Genomic DNA, 18,644 nt, shown 5'->3' with positions numbered 1-18,644 from the left:
CAGAAAAAATAGAACAAAAATGAGCAGGAATGTTCTCATTGGCCACTCTGTACCAAAAGTACTGTTGCTGAAGCTTCTCCTATAGCTTCCACTTTAAATAATTTTTTTTGGCGGGGGGGGGGGGGGAGATCATGTTTCTACATTATATTTTAAAGGACATATATTTTTGTGAACATATAAAAAGGTAAAAACAATTAATCTTGTAATGCCTTTAAGGTCAAGCACATTTATTATAGAATAAGCTTTCATTTACTTCAGACAGTTCTACTTGTAAAATAGGAAAAGGCATAAATCTTTTAATCAGCCTCTGGGCTCAGAATTAACATGGTTTGATATGGACCAGACAGAGCATAATAAATACAGTATTTGTGCCTCTCAAAGTTCTATGGGCAGCTTAAATATTTAAAAACAATTATAGACCATTAGAACAAGAATACAGCACAGCACAAAAAATATTAACTAAGCAGGGATTAAAAGTCCTGTGCAAAAGCACTTTTTGAAACAGCTCACATGTACTTGCAAGCTGTTTCAAAGTAGCTTTTGCAAAGGGTTTAAAGGCAGCTCCTGTGCTCCCATTTGCTCAAAAGGGAGTGCAGAGGCTGTCTTAAATCTTTTTGCAAGTCTCCCCACCCACTTTACATCCCCAGCCCTCTGGGAATTGGAAAAGGCTTTGCAAATCTGCCACTTCTTTTTTGTGCCTCTGAGATCAGTGTGCAAGAGAAGTGGGTGGCTCCACTCACGTCAATTTTGGTCTGCAAGGCAGATCTTGGTAAGAATCTGGCCCATGGAGTCAGAAAGGTCCCTGCCCCCTCAACCTGTCCTCAATGAATAAAGTAACTTTAAATGTTACTTTAAATTCTATGAATCTTGGGTTTAATGATTTTATTCATGTTTTTGAAAATAGAGTTAATTTTTACTAAACGTTCAGATGGAATAACAACTCATCATGCTTTTCAGTAGTTGCTACTAGACTAATATACCACTGCTTTTGGAGCACAGGCACTTCAGTTTACTCCCTAAGCACATTTATCTGTAGCACATTTATCCTCAATGGGACTTACTTCCAAGTAAGCCAGCACAGAATCATAATGGCATCTTGGACTGTAAATCTCAGTGAACTTGTAACAATAAGAAATCTAGGTTGCTAGGGGAAATATAATTTTATTAGCCTTGCATGGCCAAGGAGGGATGGAGAAGAGCATTTAGCATAGATCCTCTGGCCATCTTTTGTTTAAAAAAATAGTGCAAATGAGTTACTGAAGGGAAATCTAAAAACTCCTTGTTGCCAACCTGTTTGTAGGAACAAAACTGGCTAAAAACATCTACCGTAGCAATTCCATTGTACAGCTTCCTGAACCTGAGAGGCATAAACGTTTAAAACATTAGTATGGTACTTTTCAATTTAAGTTAGTGCAGAATCTGTATGGGTACCATTAGCATGAAACGTCCAAACAGGATGATGCTTCCAGGATCTGTGTCAGCACAGCAGGCTGCATATGCACATACCTCCCCACTTCCACCCACCCAAGTACAGTGGTACCTCGGGTTACGTACTTAATTCGTTCTGGAGGTCCGTTCTTAACCTGAAACTGTTCTTAACCTGAAACACCACTTTAGCTAATGGGGCCTCCCGCTGCTGCGCCGCTGCCGCTGCTCGATTTATGTTCTCATCCTGAAGTAAAGTTCTTAACCCGAGGTACTATTTCTGGGTTAGCGGAGTCTGTAACCTGAAGCGTATGTAACCTGAGAGGGATGGTGCCAAATCTTTTGAGGTTGCCTAAAGAAGTGCAATACATTTGTTATCTATAATCTAGTATATATCATGATTACAAATTTTTATATAAAAGCTTGTTAGCTTCAGTTCTTCGTGCTGAAGAAGTTGCCTAACCCTGATCTAATGACATTTGATTAAAGGGGGGAAATGAGCTTTAGGCACCTGAAGACTTCCACTGGGTTCCTACTTTGTTTGTAGTATCCTTTGCCCCTCTTCAGCTAGTTCTTGTATAATGCCAGCTTTGGTATTCCTCTGTGACTTATGAGTCCTGTTGATTAAAAATTGTGATTTCAAAATTTCACGCTATAAAATCATAGTTGTAAAGTTCACATCTGAATCCTACTCTACTTCTAAGGAGTTCCAAACATCCTATATACTGTTTTCCATATTTCATCCTCACAAGAACTGAGAGATACTTTAGACAGTGTGACGAGCTTAAATCCAATCTGTGAGCAGGGACTTTTATTATTATGTCAGTTTATTTCTGAGTCCAGGGTGGCTAAACACATCAATAATGAATCAGTTTTAAAATTCTAAAAACATTCTTTCAACAAGTGATCTCAGGGTTTCCAGGAACGGGTGGTTTTTTTTCCAGCCATCAAATGTCTTGAGTAAACAGGAATGTGTTAAAAATCCTGAAAGTCAATAATGAGGGGAGACACACCACACAACAGGGACACCAACTCCAGGGCCCTGGGGGCCCGGCCTCTGCCAGCTGGTGCCTTACCTCTGGCGGCGACTGGGCCGGGGCCTGCGCCAGTGCTGTGAGGCCTCTGTTGGGGCACATTGCAGCCATGGACGTGCTTCTGGGATGCAGTGGGCCCCTTGCCACCATGACTTTATGACAGTGTGGGGCCCAAGTCAGCACTGCTGCCTCACCAGGAAGAACCTATGAATGGGAAACTCCTGCTGAAGAGGCCCTGTCACATGGAACTGCGAGCTGGGGAGCCCCCAGCGGCACCAACACCAACAAGGCATCACCTGCCAAATAGGTAGTGTCAGGGAACTGCCATCAGAGCCAAGGGTGGTGGGTAAGGCTCCCTAATGACGCTGGAGAGGGAACCAGCAAGGAGAGAGGGAGAGCTTCCGCTGGGGAAGGAAATAGACGTGACGCCAGGGAGAAAGGGGAGGCTGAGGGAGCTTCGGAGGGAAGGCTCCAGGACTCTTCCAGTGAGACCAGCAGGGAGAGCACAGGACCTCCCCTTGGGACGCCCACTCTGCGCAGAAAGCTTCCGCGCAGAGAAGCTAGGCGGAGACTTAGTGTCAAAGAACTTTTATGTTGGAAGAAATTCAGGAAACGCCCACTGACGGATTCTGCCAGTGATTGAGACAGTCACGGAGTACTGACTGTCCAGCCAGGGGAAAGTTTTACCAAACTACTCAGCTTGGAGCAGTTTGCGTCTTACGCACAAGCAACCCCAAACCCCATTACAGGTAGTTTCCTATTTGGGAAGATTCTCTTTCAAGTAATTTGGTCCCAAGCCAGTTTATCTTGAATTGGGTCTGGTAGCTCACTGACAACTCCATGGCTTGTTAAGTGCAAGTTTCTTTCCTTCTCAGCATAAATGTATGCCCTTATATCTAATAGGTGAATGCAGAAGGCTATTTTTTACGAAGCTACAGGTGATTTTCTGTTCTTTAAATACCTTTGTGATTCAGACTGCTCCTTCCCTACTAGGTCAGTGGTGTCTCCTCCTTTGCTTTTCACAAATTCTTCATTCAACCCAAACTGCTGCAAGGTGTCTCGAAAAAGCCTCTCTGCCCCCTGACGGGCACCTTGCTGTGGAATTCAGAAGACAGACGGTTTAATAGGCCCTCTTCCCTTCATGAATACTTAGTTATTCCAGGTGATCGCTCTAAACTAGAAAAGTAATTGGATATTTCTCTCAATATGGAAGAAGCAGTTATATTTTTAAATGTCTGCGAATTCTTTGAAGACCATTATATTCAATCATATACCTCAGTTTATTTTGAAAACAATATTTTCCTATTTAGTGTACAGTAGTTTCTCTATCATTACAGCTGGTCAATAACTAAATTTTGTTCCCTACCAAACTCTTTTTCCCATGAAGTTTTTTTTACCCTTCAGATTTCCAGAATGGCAAAGAGGTTACTTGAATATTGTATTGGCTCCCTGCTACAGTCTGCTGGTATTTACTGCTTGATCCTCTAAACCTTGACAGTTTCCCCATACCAAAATAGTTACCTTTGTGACCTGTTCAAACATATATGGTCTGTTTTTCACTCGCAACTTCATCTCTTCTAGTTCCTTTTTATACTCTTGTGTTCTTTTTCGGTCATTTTGCCTGAAACAAAAGGTTTCCGTACTATGCATCATCTTCAGTTACTCTGTGCTGCACTTTTAATTATCGGGTATCATTTAGATATAGGAATCTCTCCACAGAAACGGGCTACATATAGATCTGCTATGTGGGTGCAGAAGAACATCTGGCACCTATGCTCCCTGGCAGTTCATTTATAACATATTTATACTGTTTAACAAAACATTTATAAGCAATTTACATAAAAATAAAAAAGCAATAACATTTCTTAAAAACGAGGTAGGACAAGGTAGGTTGGTTCACCAACCAAAGTTGGTAATGGGTGCTCAGAGCCAACTGGGCTTCTAGCATCAGTGATTGATCTAGCAGCACCCTCAAATGATGCTCTACCTCCAGAACGGGTACAAATTCAAATTCCCAAAACTGAAAAACTCCCACCCACAGGATCTCTGTCTTGTCAGGATTCAGTTACAATTTATTAGTGCTCATCCAGTCCATGATAGCAGCCAGGAAAAATAATAATAATAATAATAATAATAATAATAATAATAATAATAATACTTTTATTTTTAAAAACCCAGTCAGGCAGAGAAGAGGGGCACAGTAATGAGATGTTGCTTTTTTGGGAAAGCCTTTTAGATCCAAATCTGAATCCCTTTTCTATTACAATATATTATTTTTCAAATTATGGGGCTCTGTTACCAATTATATCTAAGGATAGTGCTGAGATAAGCATGAAGTGTAAATAAATAATACGACTGCTGTCTGTTGGCCATGAACACTTGAAGCCCAAACCCATTTCTCATACTGAGCTATAAGTAATTCCAACTGAAATGATTTTGCTTCAATAGTACGCTACCAAAGCCAATTAGCATACTGACCAGTTTTGCTTCAGCTTTTCTCTGTGTGTTTCCTCCAAGCTTCTATGGGGATCCAAAGCTTTTGCTCGGCAATTCAGAGACTTATGCATAGCTTGACTTCTCTTTCTCTGCGACTCTGCCCAACGAGCTCCTTCATTTTCCTTGTATTTTTTATCCTCTTGAAGGCATCTACAAATATATATGCAGATAATGGGATATGATCTTTTCAAAATAAAATCACTAAGGTTTCCAAAACAAAACTTATACAAAGCCAGTTCATATATCCAAGTTAAAACAATATTGTTCAAAGTATATGTGGTACTCTCTTAACTCTGAATTTTAGCAGGCTTGGGGGAATTTTGTTCAGGGGGGTATCCAAAAGCATAGGTGGCCTCCACCTGCCATGTGGGACAGGCAGGGTTATATTACAAGGCTTTGAAGGCATTGTCTGGATCAGGATGTTCCACCTTTGCACTTATTCATACTTTAATCAAATGAGTAAGTTACTCACTTAATAGCAGACTGTCTCTTTCTCACTGCATCTGTGATATATATTGGAAGTGTGTTGGAGGAGAGGGATGAAAGGTAATTCAAAGACCGACTCCTTTGTATTGGTGCCCTGGAAGGTTGTTGAAAATCCTGAAAGTAAGAATATTTAATATTGGTGTTTTTTTTAAACACACCTTTTTGTACAGTGCTTAGTTGCAGCTAGACTCTCTTTGTATGTATGTATGTATGTATGTATGTTTGTATGCATGCATGCACATATATACCGGTAATTTGCTCTTCGTTATTATCAACCTGCAAATGCTTGTCTCTTATGAGGTTCACATTTTTACATTTGGAAAACATGCTGACAGGTAAGTGGGGCAAAGAGCTGCTGATGTGGAAAGCAACACATCCTGTACACAACAGGATGTTATCCTGCTACATACATAACCATTTCCTGATCTACAAGAAAATCTCTCTTTTTACTCCATGACTGCTAAGATGAACAAGAGTCTTGGGTGAGGTACTTTGTTGAAAGGTTTTTTTTTTTAAAGTCTGAATACACTGTGTCAACCTCTATCTATATGGTTGCTGACACTCTCAAAGAATTCTAATTGGTTGGTGAGACAGGACTTGCCTTTGCAGAAGTAATCTTCTGCTTTGCCGATCTGATCTTTAACAATACTTTCCACCAGTTTTCCTGGGAGAGATCAGATGTTAAACTAAACAGCATTTATTTTCCAGGATTCCTTTAAAAACAATTAGGGTTACACTGGCCACTTTCCAGTCCTTGGGTATGGAGGCTGATCTGAGAGACAATTTACATATTTTTGTTCAGCAATTTTACATTTACGTGCTTTAAGAACTCTTGGGTGGATGTTGTCTGGGCTTGGTGATTTGTCAGTTTTTATTTTGACACACTGTTTTTCAGATTACCTTCCTTCAAAATTTAGTTCAGACACTGTGATTTGCTATTTAATATTAATAGTAATAAAGTTGTTATTTACTATTCGAAATGCACTTCAATAGAAGTACTACTACAGTTAAGACTTCAAGCATAAGTTGGTGCCATTGAGACTCTTCTTGTTTTATTCCGTAACATTTGTTCGAAAGAAAGCCGACCTTCATCTAAAACTGTCTCAACATTGACTTAAACGGATGGTAAAGTATATTTGGTGTTTTGCACTCATGAGTGATTTGTATGTAAAGGAATACAAAGCAATACAAAGATAAAAGCAATCCCTCTTACCATCATCCCCGGATTAGGCACTTGATGTTTGCAACAGAGATTAGATGTTCTAAGTCTGAATGGTTTATTATGAGTTGTTTCTTTGATTTCTCGTTTGCTTAAAGCTTCTCTCTGGAATGCCCAGTAAAGTCCTTCAAAGTCAGGCACAGATGTATTGATTCTTGGTTTAAAACTGAAGTTATCCTGCAGAAAGCTCAGTTTTTTCTCCCTGTTTATAGAGGTAATTTGGGATCCTTTTTTTCTCTTGGCAAGCTCAATAGGAGCCCAGGAACTTTCTAATAAATCCTTGGCCCTCATCTGAATGCGGATTTTTCGTAAGAGTTCAGCTTCTGGGGAGTAAAAGCAACAGTGATGAACAGTAATGAACGGGCTGGGAGAGGGTATGTAAATCTGGCTAATGCAACACTAGAAAAGTGTTAATGACACTAATAACAAGAGAGGCTAATGGTTGAGCCAAGCATTAAAGCAAAAGCAATAACTGAAAATCCAGAACATTTGAAACCGCCTAACACGTATCTTTTCCAAATAAAAAACTAGTTACGGGATATATAATGCAGCACAACTTAATAATCTCATTCTTTTTATATTTCTATTTTCTATTTCTATTTCTATTCTTTTTCAAAAACTTGTGTATTCTAGAAAGGAAAATGATCAACATGAAGTCTCCCAGACCTTTGGCTAATTAAACAATCCATTGCCTTTTAAACGGTGTGGGGAAGCATAGTTTCTGTATGTTACTGTGTTATGTGTTTTTGTGTTTTTATATTGTAAACTGCCCAGTGATCCTCAGATCAAGGAGTGTATAGAAATTTAATAAATAATAATAAAATGAAATTTGCATAGCCCTGCTTCAGGAACAAGCCAAGAGGAGCAATTCATTTCTGGATACATTTTACTATTAAGAAGAATTCCCCAAAGGGATGGTACAGGTTGGCATCCTTAAAGCGAAGGATACAGTTCCTAGCCATCACCATTTTTCAAGTTAATCAGCTCCAGAGGTTTATGAGGTGGGGCAGAGGCCAAGACCCTGAAGATGCCCAATTCATCAACCATTGCAAATCTGTAGCATCAGAGAAGTTTCGTCCTAATTTTTATGTGATTGTTGATCACCTTCCCTGAGTCCTGTTTTTACTAATTCCACTGATTGGTCCTACTCACTCTGAGATAAGAAATGTGTTTTGTGGTATGGCAGGATAAAAGGCCTATTTTCTTTTATTTCTTTTGTACTGGTATGACAGGCAATGAAGCTACTAACTGGAATGTCTCCTATAGCAGATGAAGAAGATACCTTCATACCACCATTAGGTATTATTGACAGTGCATTAAAAGCTGTTTTACCTTTGAGTTTATCCCCAAACATTGGTTCATAGGTGGACTTGGGGATCTTCTTCCTGACTTTTGGCACTGATTTCTCAACTGGAGTCAATACTTCTAGCATCTTCTGTCTGATGACCTCCTTTCGTTTTTCTTCTTTTTCCTGAAAACTGAAGGGTTTTTGCATTGAAAGGAGTAGTTCTCTTCTCTTTTGTGTTTCCACTTGTCTGCGAATTTCATTCTTTTCCATTATTTCTTGGTAGAGTGGCAGATAGATGTGAGCAGGCACAGGTTGTGCTCTGAACTGTTTCTGGCATTCAGCTTCTTCTAGGCTTTGTCTTTTGTACTCAGCTGATTCAATTTCAAACAATGCATGGGACTTCAATTTTCTGCGAGCTTCTCGAAGTGTCATATTGAAGGGTTGAGGGACAGTGATAGGGGAGATCCATGTAGCTGAAGCACTCTTTGATCTTGAAAAGGACTGAAGAAACGAATGATGATTTTGCTCATCTTTTGGGTTATCAGCAGTGATGTTAGTCAATGAATTGAACCTTCTTAGGTTGCCAGATCTGAGGATATGGTAAAAAATGTTATCATTGGCAAATAAATCAGAAGAAAGGTTATATTTGAGAACTTTGAATAAATGAAAGGAGATAGTTTAGGAGTAATGATATTCTAAGATCTGTTTCATTATTATATTTGATCAGTTGTCCAACAGGAGCACACAAGACTACTGTAAAAACTCTATGCCTGTGTAGGAGAATCAATGTATAGATTTCAATAGATTCTCTTGCATCTCACCTCAAAGCTTCATGGAACTTTGATGGCAATGTCAATCTTCCATTTTCCTGGAAAAAGTCTTCCAGCTCCTTGTTCATTGGTGGTTCCTGGTGGTTTTCCAACTGTACCTGGTACATCAGACCTAGTTCTAACAAACATTGTCGGTTTTTCCTTTTGAGGGCCTGAAGCGAGTCGTAAAAATCCTCTCCTGAACTCGAGGCACCTACTATTTGTTCCTCTGACTGGAGGAAATCTAGCAGCTCACCACCATCGGGCAGAGAAATATTACTACCCAGTTGCAAGTCTGGAGACTGTGCTTTAATTGGAAACACCTAGGCAAATCAGAACAACAAAACAAAGGTTTCAAACACAGAAGAAAAAACTATTTTGAAAATGCATTTCCATTCGAAATACTATATACCACTTTGCACTTTGTATACCTGAAGGAGCGTCTTCACCCCCATCGTTCTGCCCGGACACTGAGGTCCAGCACTGAGGGCCTTCTGGTGGTTCCCTCATTGCCAGAAGCAAAACTACAGGGAACCAGGCAGAGGGCCTTCTCGGTAGTGGCACCCACCCTGTGGAAGGCCTTCCTGTCAGATGTCAAAGAGATAAACAACTACCTGACATTCAGAAGACATCTGAAGGTTCAGGGAAGTTTTTAATGTGTGACATTTTAGTGTATTTTTGGTCTTGTTGGAAGCCGCCCAGAGTGGCTGGGGAACAAATAATAAATTATTATTATTATTGCCCGTTTTTATTATTAAACCAGCCTTTCCCCCCCAACAAGCCTGTGCTCAGTTAACCTGGGAGTAAAGAAGACCCCTTGAACTTTGGGTTCACATGCAATGGGATCCCGCCGTTGCACGAGAGAGGTTATTCCTTGTTAAAAAAAAAAAAAAAAAAAGTTTTTAAACTGTTATTTGCTATTTGTGGTGACTGCTGCTGTTACAGGTCTGGCCCGCTCCCCTCTGCCGCCGGTTTCCTCCAGGGATGCCCTCGCACTTCCATCCCCATCATACCCGACCCCCATTTCCCGCTCAGGTGAAGCCGCCGAGGAGCGGCCATGGCAACAAACAACCGCCGCCTGTTGCCATGGTAACAGACCCCTTACAACCGCCCCGCATACCCGTCGAATCTCTTCCTCGGGGCGCACCGCTTCGGCCCCGCCCGCGGCTCCCTGAGGTTCCGACACCGTCATCGCCCCCTCGCACCTGCTGCGCCGCCCGCAGCGCTCCGCCGCTACCAGCTCGCCGTGCCCGCTGGTAGCTTTAGCCAATAGGCACCCTCCTTTTTTGTGTCGCTCCTCGCACATTGGCCAATGACCGCGGTCTGTTTTCCGTAGCTCCTGCCCAACCCGGTAGAATTCTCGGCTCTCATTGGTCCGGTTCTGTTGGCCGCTCTCGGTTGCCAAGGTGCTGCTGAGGTTAATGCAAGGTGCGCGAGAGTGACGTGAGCGTCACTTCCCCCCACAAAATGGCGGCCGTGGTGGGTCTGTCACCGAGCCGGGGCGTTGCGCCCCTTTTCGGGAAGGGCCTCTGTCTCCGGAGCGGCCTTGCCCGTTCCCTCGTGAGACCCAGTGGCTCGACGGCAGTATATGACGTGGTGGTATCGGGTGGCGGCATGGTCGGGACCGCCATGGCTGCTGCACTGGGTAGGAGGCAGATCACCAGGCTAGAGACCCTCCTTGCACAGGTCATATTCGTAATTTTAATCCCTGCAAGTTCCTGTCCTCGGGCTCGTTGGTGGTATATAGGGAAGCACTGGCCCTCCCGACGTAATTTAGGCAATAAATGCGTTGTGGGCTACAGTGTTTACAGCTGTGCTGATGTATATACATTGTTATTGTTTTCTTCAAATACAGCATTTAAGCGGCGAATCTTCGCGATATGGACTGCAATCTCATGTCGGTCGTGTTGAGGAGTTTCATACCAATCATGTATTCCGCCAACATTCAGTGTAATGCCAGTGGCAGCACCTGAATAGACTGGAGGAACAGCTCTCTAAAGGGCTTTAACTGTAACAATATTCCAAGGTTATTGGTGCATGGAATATTCTGGCTGCGTCCAAATATTGAAGAATGCATTAACTTGCATTCTTCTGATCAGATGGAGTTTGTTGTTAACAGTGTTAGCTTATTCAGTAAAAACAACAAGGAGTTTTGTGGCACTCTGAAAACTAACACTTTGATTGAAAGAACTAGTGTCCATTTCATCAGAGTCCATTTCAAGTGCTGCCCTGAGTTGTTTTTGTGAATATTTATTCACATGTACACTGACATATTTCTGCATTTAATTTTTATTTTGACTTCACTGCTTACAACCCCTCCCCCCTCTGCTGCAACCATGTGTTTAGATATCAGAAACTCGGGATAACACATCATGTATTGGATGAAATGGACTGTAGTCCACAGTTTATTTAGGCTCTAAAGAGAAAAGCTAGAACTGTTAGCTTTCACTTTTTGGAGTTAAAGAGTGCTAAACAATTCTGCATGTTCATGGGAAGATGTAAAATAGATCTCTTGTAAACTCCTGTTGCAGAACGTTAAATTATTGATTAATCTTGGTTAAAATGTTATTAAACATCTGGCTTTTTCTTTTAATAAGGGCATGATGTTCATCTGTCTGATAAGAAAATTCTGCTACTTGAAGCCCGTCCAAAGAAAGTGTCTAACCAGTTGCCCAAGACTTACAGTAATAGAGTCAGTGCTATCACCCCTGGTTCAGCCACACTTCTCAGTAGTAAGTATAGCATTCACCCGTTATCTGGTTGCCAGCTATGCATGCATGGGGTTTTGATGTTGGAATATGAAATTACAGGTGTGAGTCTATAAAAGCTTGTGTGCCACATAGGTTACTGGCTTGGGATAGATGGTGAGAATAAACCCCATACATTGTAGAACTGGCTTGAGTCACCTAGAGTAGAATGCACCTATAATGGTCACTTGTTGAAATTAATTTTCAGGTTCACACATGAGCTCTTTGTTTGGAGGTCAAAAATAGTTACCAGCCTGTCATATTTCTGGCCTCAGTAATCCTCTAGTGTTGTAGCTAGCATCTAATAAAATAGTCTGTTGATGTGAAATTCTGGAGTTTCTTACTACAATATGTAGTGATAGCTGCTTTAAAAGGGCAGCTTAAAAGCTGGGCAACTCTAAAAGGGAATTAGACAAATTCATGGAAGTTAAGGCTATCAAGATCTGTTTGACTGGACCTAACTGTCCAGGGATCCTTTACCTTTATCTTAGTCATGTATTGTCATCAATATCAGGCTATACGAGTCTGAATACCAGTTGCTGAAAAAACATAAACAAGAGGGTACTATTATGCACATGTCCTTGTGGCCACTTTGTGAACAAAATTCTGGACAAAATGAGCATTTGGTCTGATTCAGCAGGATTTTCTTTGTGTTATGATTTCCTAGTTAGTTGCTTATTGGGACATGTCCAGATTATGTCACTGTTTCTGTTCATAATTGCTTGGCTCTGTGCGTTGGGGGTATTTTCTTAGAAATTGTCGAGTATAATTAAATGGTGCACCATTCAAACATCTTAGAACTTTCCTCTTCATAACTGCAAATCTGCTCATCTGTGAAACGACAGGTGCTTTTTCTTATTTATCTCCCTAAAATAGTTTATACAGACAACTAAGCATTTGGAGGAATGCAGGTTACTCATTGCTACTCCAAGGTTGGCCCTGAAGCTTCCATAACAGTGTCCTTGCTTTCACCATCCTTGGGGACTTCACTGCTTTTATTTCTTACAACCCTCCACATCCCAACTAGACAGTTGGGCCACAGTCAAACCACAAGCAAATAAGGGAGAGTAGAAAGAAGCCAGATGGAAATAGTGAGGGAATTTGAATTGGTCCTGAGGGTTCCCCATTAAAAGTTTGCAGAGTGTCAGAACAATCCTTTAACGTTCTCTTTCTTTTCTAGGTTTTGGTGCTTGGGATCATATTTGCAGTATGAGAATCAAGCCATTTCGGCGGATGCAGGTGCCTGGTACTGCAATATATATACTGTGTCTGTGGGTGGCAATGTAATTCTTAAGTCCTTGCAAGCAAGGACATTCTATTTTGTTTCTGGGGTCTTGTGCAAAGGGTTCATATATATTCTTTGCAGGGAGATGCGTAAACTAAACTCTCAACAGGAACATGAGTATTTCCTGGTGGGTTCCCCCTTTGCACAGGCCTCAAAAGTGTGAAAAGAGGATAACTCAGTCATGTACCCTCTGCTGCTGCTTCCATGTGCATGTTAAGTTGATTAAGGTTAACTAGTTACGTGTTAATTACCTGAACTTAGCCTCCAGGAAGTGTACCATAGCCTTGCCACTTGCTCAGTGTCCTCAGAAACCATTAGGTGGGAGGTGTACATATAACTGAACTCATGTTTTGGGGCATCTACTTTTGGAAAACTCTGCTTATTGACACCAGGTGCCTTTAATGTTTTTTGGTGCCTGCTTAAATCATTTTTGTTTACGTGAGCCTATCCAGACATGTAGATGTTGACATCTTTTAATCTCTTTTCCTCTTAATTTTTATTATTTTTGAATGTTCTGGTTTTTAACTGTATTTGTTGATAATTTTAATGTTTCTAGTACGCTTCTAAGAGGTTTCACAAGCGGTATAAAAATATTGTTAAATAAAAATATAAGTGAAGTGCTTTGAGTTCTTAAGAATGGCATATAAGTAATAAGTAGTGGACCACTTGGAGAAGAAGTTTATCATTTTTGTATTTCCTTTCTTTTTCATACTAATGTCATTGTATGTCTTGATTCTCCATTTATCAGAGGTTACCTTGCATTTTGTACATCACAATAAAGGAGAAAATGTCTGTTCTTGGGTCTTGTATCCTCTTTGCTGTTGTTAATACTGTTCCTCTTCTCTACAGGTGTGGGATGCTTGTTCTGAGGCTATGATAATCTTTGATAAAGATAACTTGGAAGACATGGGTTATATAGTGGAGAATGATGTTATCATGTCTGCTCTAACCAAACAACTGGATGCAGTTTCAGGTAGCAGCTACTTTCTCCAATCTTGGTTTACATGAAACTCTCTGTGATTTGGGTTGAGTGGAGGCATGCGAGAATGGGATACATTTATGTCCATCATATAACTTGGGGTTATAGCAATCAATTTTAGAAGTATAGAAATTAAATAAATAATGATTATGCTTTCTTGAAATTGGGTCCTTTTCAATATGGTACAGTGTCTCTGCCCCTGGCTTAGAAATTGGGAGGTGCCTAACCAACAGCCAAAAAAGTACTTCAAGATAGGAATTCGGCAACTTAGTGAGCTGTTCTGCCTGAGTAGTTTAGGATTTTTTTGCTCCTTTGCTTCACTCATTTGGTGACATCAATATATTGTGCCCCCATCAGACCGCGTTGAAGTTCTTTACAGGAGCCGAGCAGTTGGCTACTCCTTGCCCCTTCCTTATGAAACCTCTGACTCAAGCCCTTGGATCCAAATTGATTTAGCAAATGGACACAGGCTACAGACCAAACTGTTGGTAAGTAAGCCTTCATCTTCTGTTTGGTCAGGCACTATCTCTTCCTAGGTTCTTCTGTTGGATTTGGTTGTAATCTCGTGTGGTGCTACTTAATCAGCACGAAGGCTTATAATGGTTAGTAGTAAAACATGTTCAGTGTGGTTATACTTGGATTAACATTGTGGTTCTAAACAGTCTTACTAGGAAGTAATTAAACATGATGGCATTCTGGGTATAGGGAAAAGCCATTTTTATACATAAATAAGCTATATATTGAAATGCAGAGGGAATATTTGGGTTTCTATAACTAGTTACTGGCTGATTATTCATAATGAGACTTGAAGGAATTAATTTTTATTAAAACTGTTAATGGGTTCTTTTAATCTCTCTTGTCCACAGATTGGTGCAGATGGGCAGAACTCTATAGTCCGGAAGGCAGCTGGTATTCAAAATATTCAGTATCAATATGGACAGTCAGCTGTAGTTGCTACCCTTCACTTATCTGAGGTCAGATCCTAGAAAATTGGTCATTTGGGCTGTATCTTCTGAACAGTCAAAACAGGTGATGGAAACTTGATAATATGAATCTGTCTTCTGGTTTTCATGTGCTGCAGGCAACAGATAACAACGTAGCATGGCAGAGATTCCTTCCATCAGGACCAATTGCTCTCCTCCCGGTAAATAACTTAGTAACACTTGACTTGCCCATTTTTTATATTTGTCTTTTGCCTTTCTTTGTTTAAGCGCTAGTTTGATATTTAAAAAATCAGTTACTGTATGTTGTTTTATCTTCATTAATCCTCCTCTTAAAGTTATGAACTCCTTGCACTTGTTTAGGGTGGGGAAAGTTATTTTTTAGAGACATAATGGTTGGATATTTTGTGTTTTTAATTCCTGATGCTGGGTCAGCTCTCTGACACTGTCAGCTCTTTGGTTTGGTCCACGTCACATGAGCATGCATCCCAACTTCAGAGAATGGATGAGGAAAGTTTTGTGGATTCTATCAATTCTGCTTTTGTGAGTACCTTCCTCTTTTTATTTATGTTCTCCTAGCAAGAGGCATGAGAATCAAGAAGTTAGGATGGTATTCAAAAAAAAGAGTTTGGGTGGTATTCAATTAAGTTTTGCTTAGAGTAGACCAATGGAAAGCGACTTAATTTAGTTATGTTCATTAATTTTAGTGGGTGTGTTCTGAGTATTTGAATGTCACCCTTTATTTCTAATAAGTTGTGTGTTTATGGTAATTCCTGTGTAGAGGGAATATATTTCTAGCATCAGTTGGAGATGGAACAGATCTTTCTTTCTTTCTTTCTTTCTCTCTCTCTCTCTCTCTCTCTCTCTCTTTCTCTGTAAGTAGTTGGTTTTTTCCCCTTAAGAACCAGACCTTGTGAAAACAATATTTATTTTGTGTAACAGTTCAGCTCACATCTTTTGGCACACTGCCAAATTTAGTCATTTATACAGTGTGAGGGGACATTGAAAATAGTAACTAAATTAATTCTCCTTTAGATATATCCCATACAGAAGTTCATGTTTTTGGCTACTGAAATTGAAAGTGAAGTGCTGAACTGGTTTTTGAAACTCTGCACAGTCTTCAGTAATACAGATGTCAATCTTTATATTGCACCATATGTGGTGATTGTTTACATATTTTATACTTTAGCTTTGAAATATTGTGCATGGTCATTGGTAATCTTGTACTGTATTACATTGGCAATATAGAAGCTACCATAGCAGAGTGGTAATATGAGAAGCTATGGCCTACACGAGGGTATCATTTGCTGGAATACCTTCTCATGCCACCATCTCCCTCTTTGAAGGTTAGATAGATAGTGGAATGCTCCTCCCATCTGAAATGCAAATTCTGTGTTGTCTTGCTTTTATTTCGTGCACGAAACACGTGGAGTTGATTTGCAAAAACCGAGGCCCTGGTGGTTGTGGACCCCATCATAGGTTTCTTGCGAGTCCTGTATGCAAGATATTTTGCGGGCAGATGATTAGGAGAGAAACTGTTTTATTCTAAGATAAGGATTTCTTAAAACTTAGTAGAGTTTTAGTTCTGACTCTCATACTCTTGTAATCTATTGGTAATATTAGGGTGTTGTATAAATAAATCTATCGTTATTCAGTGGAGCAACGCAAATCACTCTGACTTCATTGATACTGCTGGATCCATGTTCCGATCTGCTGTCTCTCTCTTGATGCCATCGGGGACTGCAGCCCGTCAGCTGCCCCCAAGCGTTGCAAAAGTGGATCCAAAGAGCCGAGCTGTGTTCCCTCTTGGACTGGGGCATGCAACAGAATATGTCCAACACCGTGTGGCCCTTATTGGGTAATTGCACATTGAGGAACTTTAACGCTGCGATAAGGGTAGATTTGGTCTGGGAAGAGGAGTTCTTAACTGATGGGAGTATGCTGTTTTTAGTGCCAGAGGTTGAGAATCTTGAGGGTATAACATTAATTTTGGAGGGATTGGTGGATTGTGTCTGGAGAAAACACAAGTCTAGCTAGTTTAACCCATGTCCCTAGACACTAGAATGTTAACAGGGATGAATACAAATTGTGGGAGAAGTCAGCAGGTATCAAGTGGGGTGTTCATTTAAGGTTCTAGTGAGGGACAAAAAAGAGCTTTTGAGTCCCATATCGTGAAACTCAGGCAATACTAATTGGCAGGGTTCTTGTGGAGTACCAGACTTTGTAACTGGCATAAGCTGACATTATCCTTTCCTTTTAGGGATGCAGCTCACAGAGTACATCCTCTTGCAGGTCAGGGTGTAAATATGGGCTTTGGTGACATAGCCTGCTTGAGGCAACTTCTCAGCGCTGCAGCATTTAATGGGAAGGACCTGGGTAAGAATTTAAAACTGTGAAGGAATTGATAGCACAGGCGACTTTCAGCTTAAGCGGGGGTTATGTTCCAGGGATAGTCAAAACACACTGGGTGCAGTGGTGGGTGGGATTGCCAGTTTATTTTCCCGGATGCCCGCTCCCCCTTTTAATTTTTTTGCCATGCAGGTAAAGCTGAAGGCACACAGGTTAAATGTGCCTAAGTTGCGAGTTACCTGTAATACGAAATGTCACTTCTAGGGTCTCTGCCATTCAACTTCTTGATGTACAATGTGTTTAAAGTTCTGGCTACTAGCTTTAGGAATAACACTACCCATTTTGGGGTATTTGTGGCAGGAACATTTTGTGCCCCACATTTTGTTCTCCTATAGACTAGGAGAAGCATTTCTCTGAAAATAAGAAACTGATGCCACCAGATTGGAGTTAATAAGGAAAGGGCAAAGCTGCAACATGCCACCTATTCTCATTTACAAAAAGTTGTTTTAGAAAATGCTAATTCAAGATGTGCTAGTAGAAATCCAGGGTGTTAACACGCTCTTATGTATTATTTGGGTCATGAATATATTACTGTTTTCCTGCTGTGATTTACATGGAATTCCAGAATGCCTGACTATAGAGGCAACATAATTCACCATCTGGGATGCAATAGTACCACTGTTGTGCTGCTGCCCATTCAACATATGACACAATATGACAAAAAAAATCCTTGCCCAGGATTAACTTCTTAACATACTATGAGTCAGCCCTGATTGAATAACTTTGCAGATGGAATCTAGCTCATAGGTACCTGTGGTGCAGCTGAATCACCAGTTAATTTACTCTGGAATAATCTTTCTGTTCTAGGCTCTTTAAAGCATCTACTACAGTATGAAAGAGAGCGGCAAAAGCACAACCTATCTCTCTTGGCTACAACAGACTTATTAAAGAGGCTGTACTCTACAAATATAGCTCCTTTTGTACTGCTAAGGACATGGGGATTGCAAGCAACTAATGCTGTTCCTCCAATTAAAGTAAGATTTATTTTTTTTTTTGAAGTTGCTTATTAAATTAAGATTAAGAAATTTGCTTAATCCCAAATAAGAGTGTTGCAACTAGGGTGTAGCTTCCCTAAGTATGTGTCTCCTTCCTATGGCAAGGTTGCGTAGTCACCAGCATTTAGACTAGGGCACTAAATCTAGAGCCTAAATATTTGATTATTATTTATATCTTGCCTTTCTCCATTTGGTAGACCCAAGGTGGGTACCAATTCAGATGAATTTGTGGAATTAAACAATTTGCTCTTCTTATGGTTCAAGAGGGAGGAATGGTTCCTTCTTTATAGGAACTATCCAATTCCCCAGCTCTCACCTTGAGCCCCACCAGGTATTTGTAGAGACGAATGTATGAACGCGCTGTAATTGCCAAGTGCAATGGGATATGTCCAAAATGGCACGGACCTATGGGAAACATTTACGGTACAGTGATATTTGAATTAAAACCAAACCAATAGCCTGTAGTTTGCACTTCGGTAATTAGGTTTGGCCCAATTTATTCTTTCCTATGCCAGGTGGTAAGGTAACACG

General features: G+C 40.6%; 2 protein-coding genes across 6 annotated transcripts in view; one reads left to right on the top strand and one right to left on the bottom strand.

Annotated features, from left to right (window-relative positions):
• Positions 1-206: 206 nt before the first annotated feature.
• FAM161B (FAM161 centrosomal protein B) lies at positions 207-10,191 on the bottom strand. Of its 3 annotated transcripts, XM_081861318.1 has the most exons (10): positions 9,878-10,191; positions 8,770-9,080; positions 7,993-8,537; positions 6,655-6,983; positions 5,428-5,555; positions 4,938-5,105; positions 3,981-4,080; positions 3,421-3,554; positions 1,937-2,042; positions 207-1,777 (listed from the first exon to the last, which is right to left on the bottom strand). In XM_081861318.1, exons 1-9 carry the CDS (start codon positions 10,061-10,063, stop codon positions 1,958-1,960), a joined length of 1,986 nt encoding a protein of 661 aa, XP_081717444.1. In that variant the 5' UTR covers positions 10,064-10,191; the 3' UTR covers positions 207-1,777; positions 1,937-1,957. The 3 variants fall into 3 exon arrangements, with proteins under 3 accessions (XP_081717444.1, XP_081717443.1, XP_081717445.1); XM_081861317.1 differs by having other exon boundaries at positions 207-2,042; XM_081861319.1 differs by having other exon boundaries at positions 207-2,042; positions 9,963-10,045.
• Positions 10,192-10,194: 3 nt separating this feature from the next.
• COQ6 (coenzyme Q6, monooxygenase) overlaps positions 10,195-18,644 on the top strand; it is a 10,911-nt gene continuing 2,461 nt past the window's right edge. The window contains exons 1-11 of one of the 3 annotated variants that reach the window (XM_081863270.1): positions 10,195-10,402; positions 11,355-11,489; positions 12,685-12,743; positions 13,639-13,762; positions 14,126-14,256; positions 14,635-14,742; positions 14,850-14,912; positions 15,145-15,252; positions 16,365-16,567; positions 16,970-17,085; positions 17,926-18,092. In XM_081863270.1, coding sequence (XP_081719396.1) covers positions 10,225-10,402; positions 11,355-11,489; positions 12,685-12,743; positions 13,639-13,762; positions 14,126-14,256; positions 14,635-14,742; positions 14,850-14,912; positions 15,145-15,252; positions 16,365-16,567; positions 16,970-17,085; positions 17,926-18,092 — 1,392 coding nt within the window. In that variant the 5' untranslated portion in view covers positions 10,195-10,224. The other 2 variants (XM_081863272.1, XM_081863271.1) reach the window with 2 other exon arrangements.

The sequence above is a fragment of the Podarcis erhardii genome (assembly GCF_964252035.2).
Source record: "Podarcis erhardii genome assembly, chromosome: 1".
Classification (NCBI taxonomy): Eukaryota; Metazoa; Chordata; class Lepidosauria; order Squamata; family Lacertidae; genus Podarcis; species Podarcis erhardii.
Note: the sequence above shows the minus strand (reverse complement) of the source record. Positions and strands in the feature narration are given on the sequence as shown.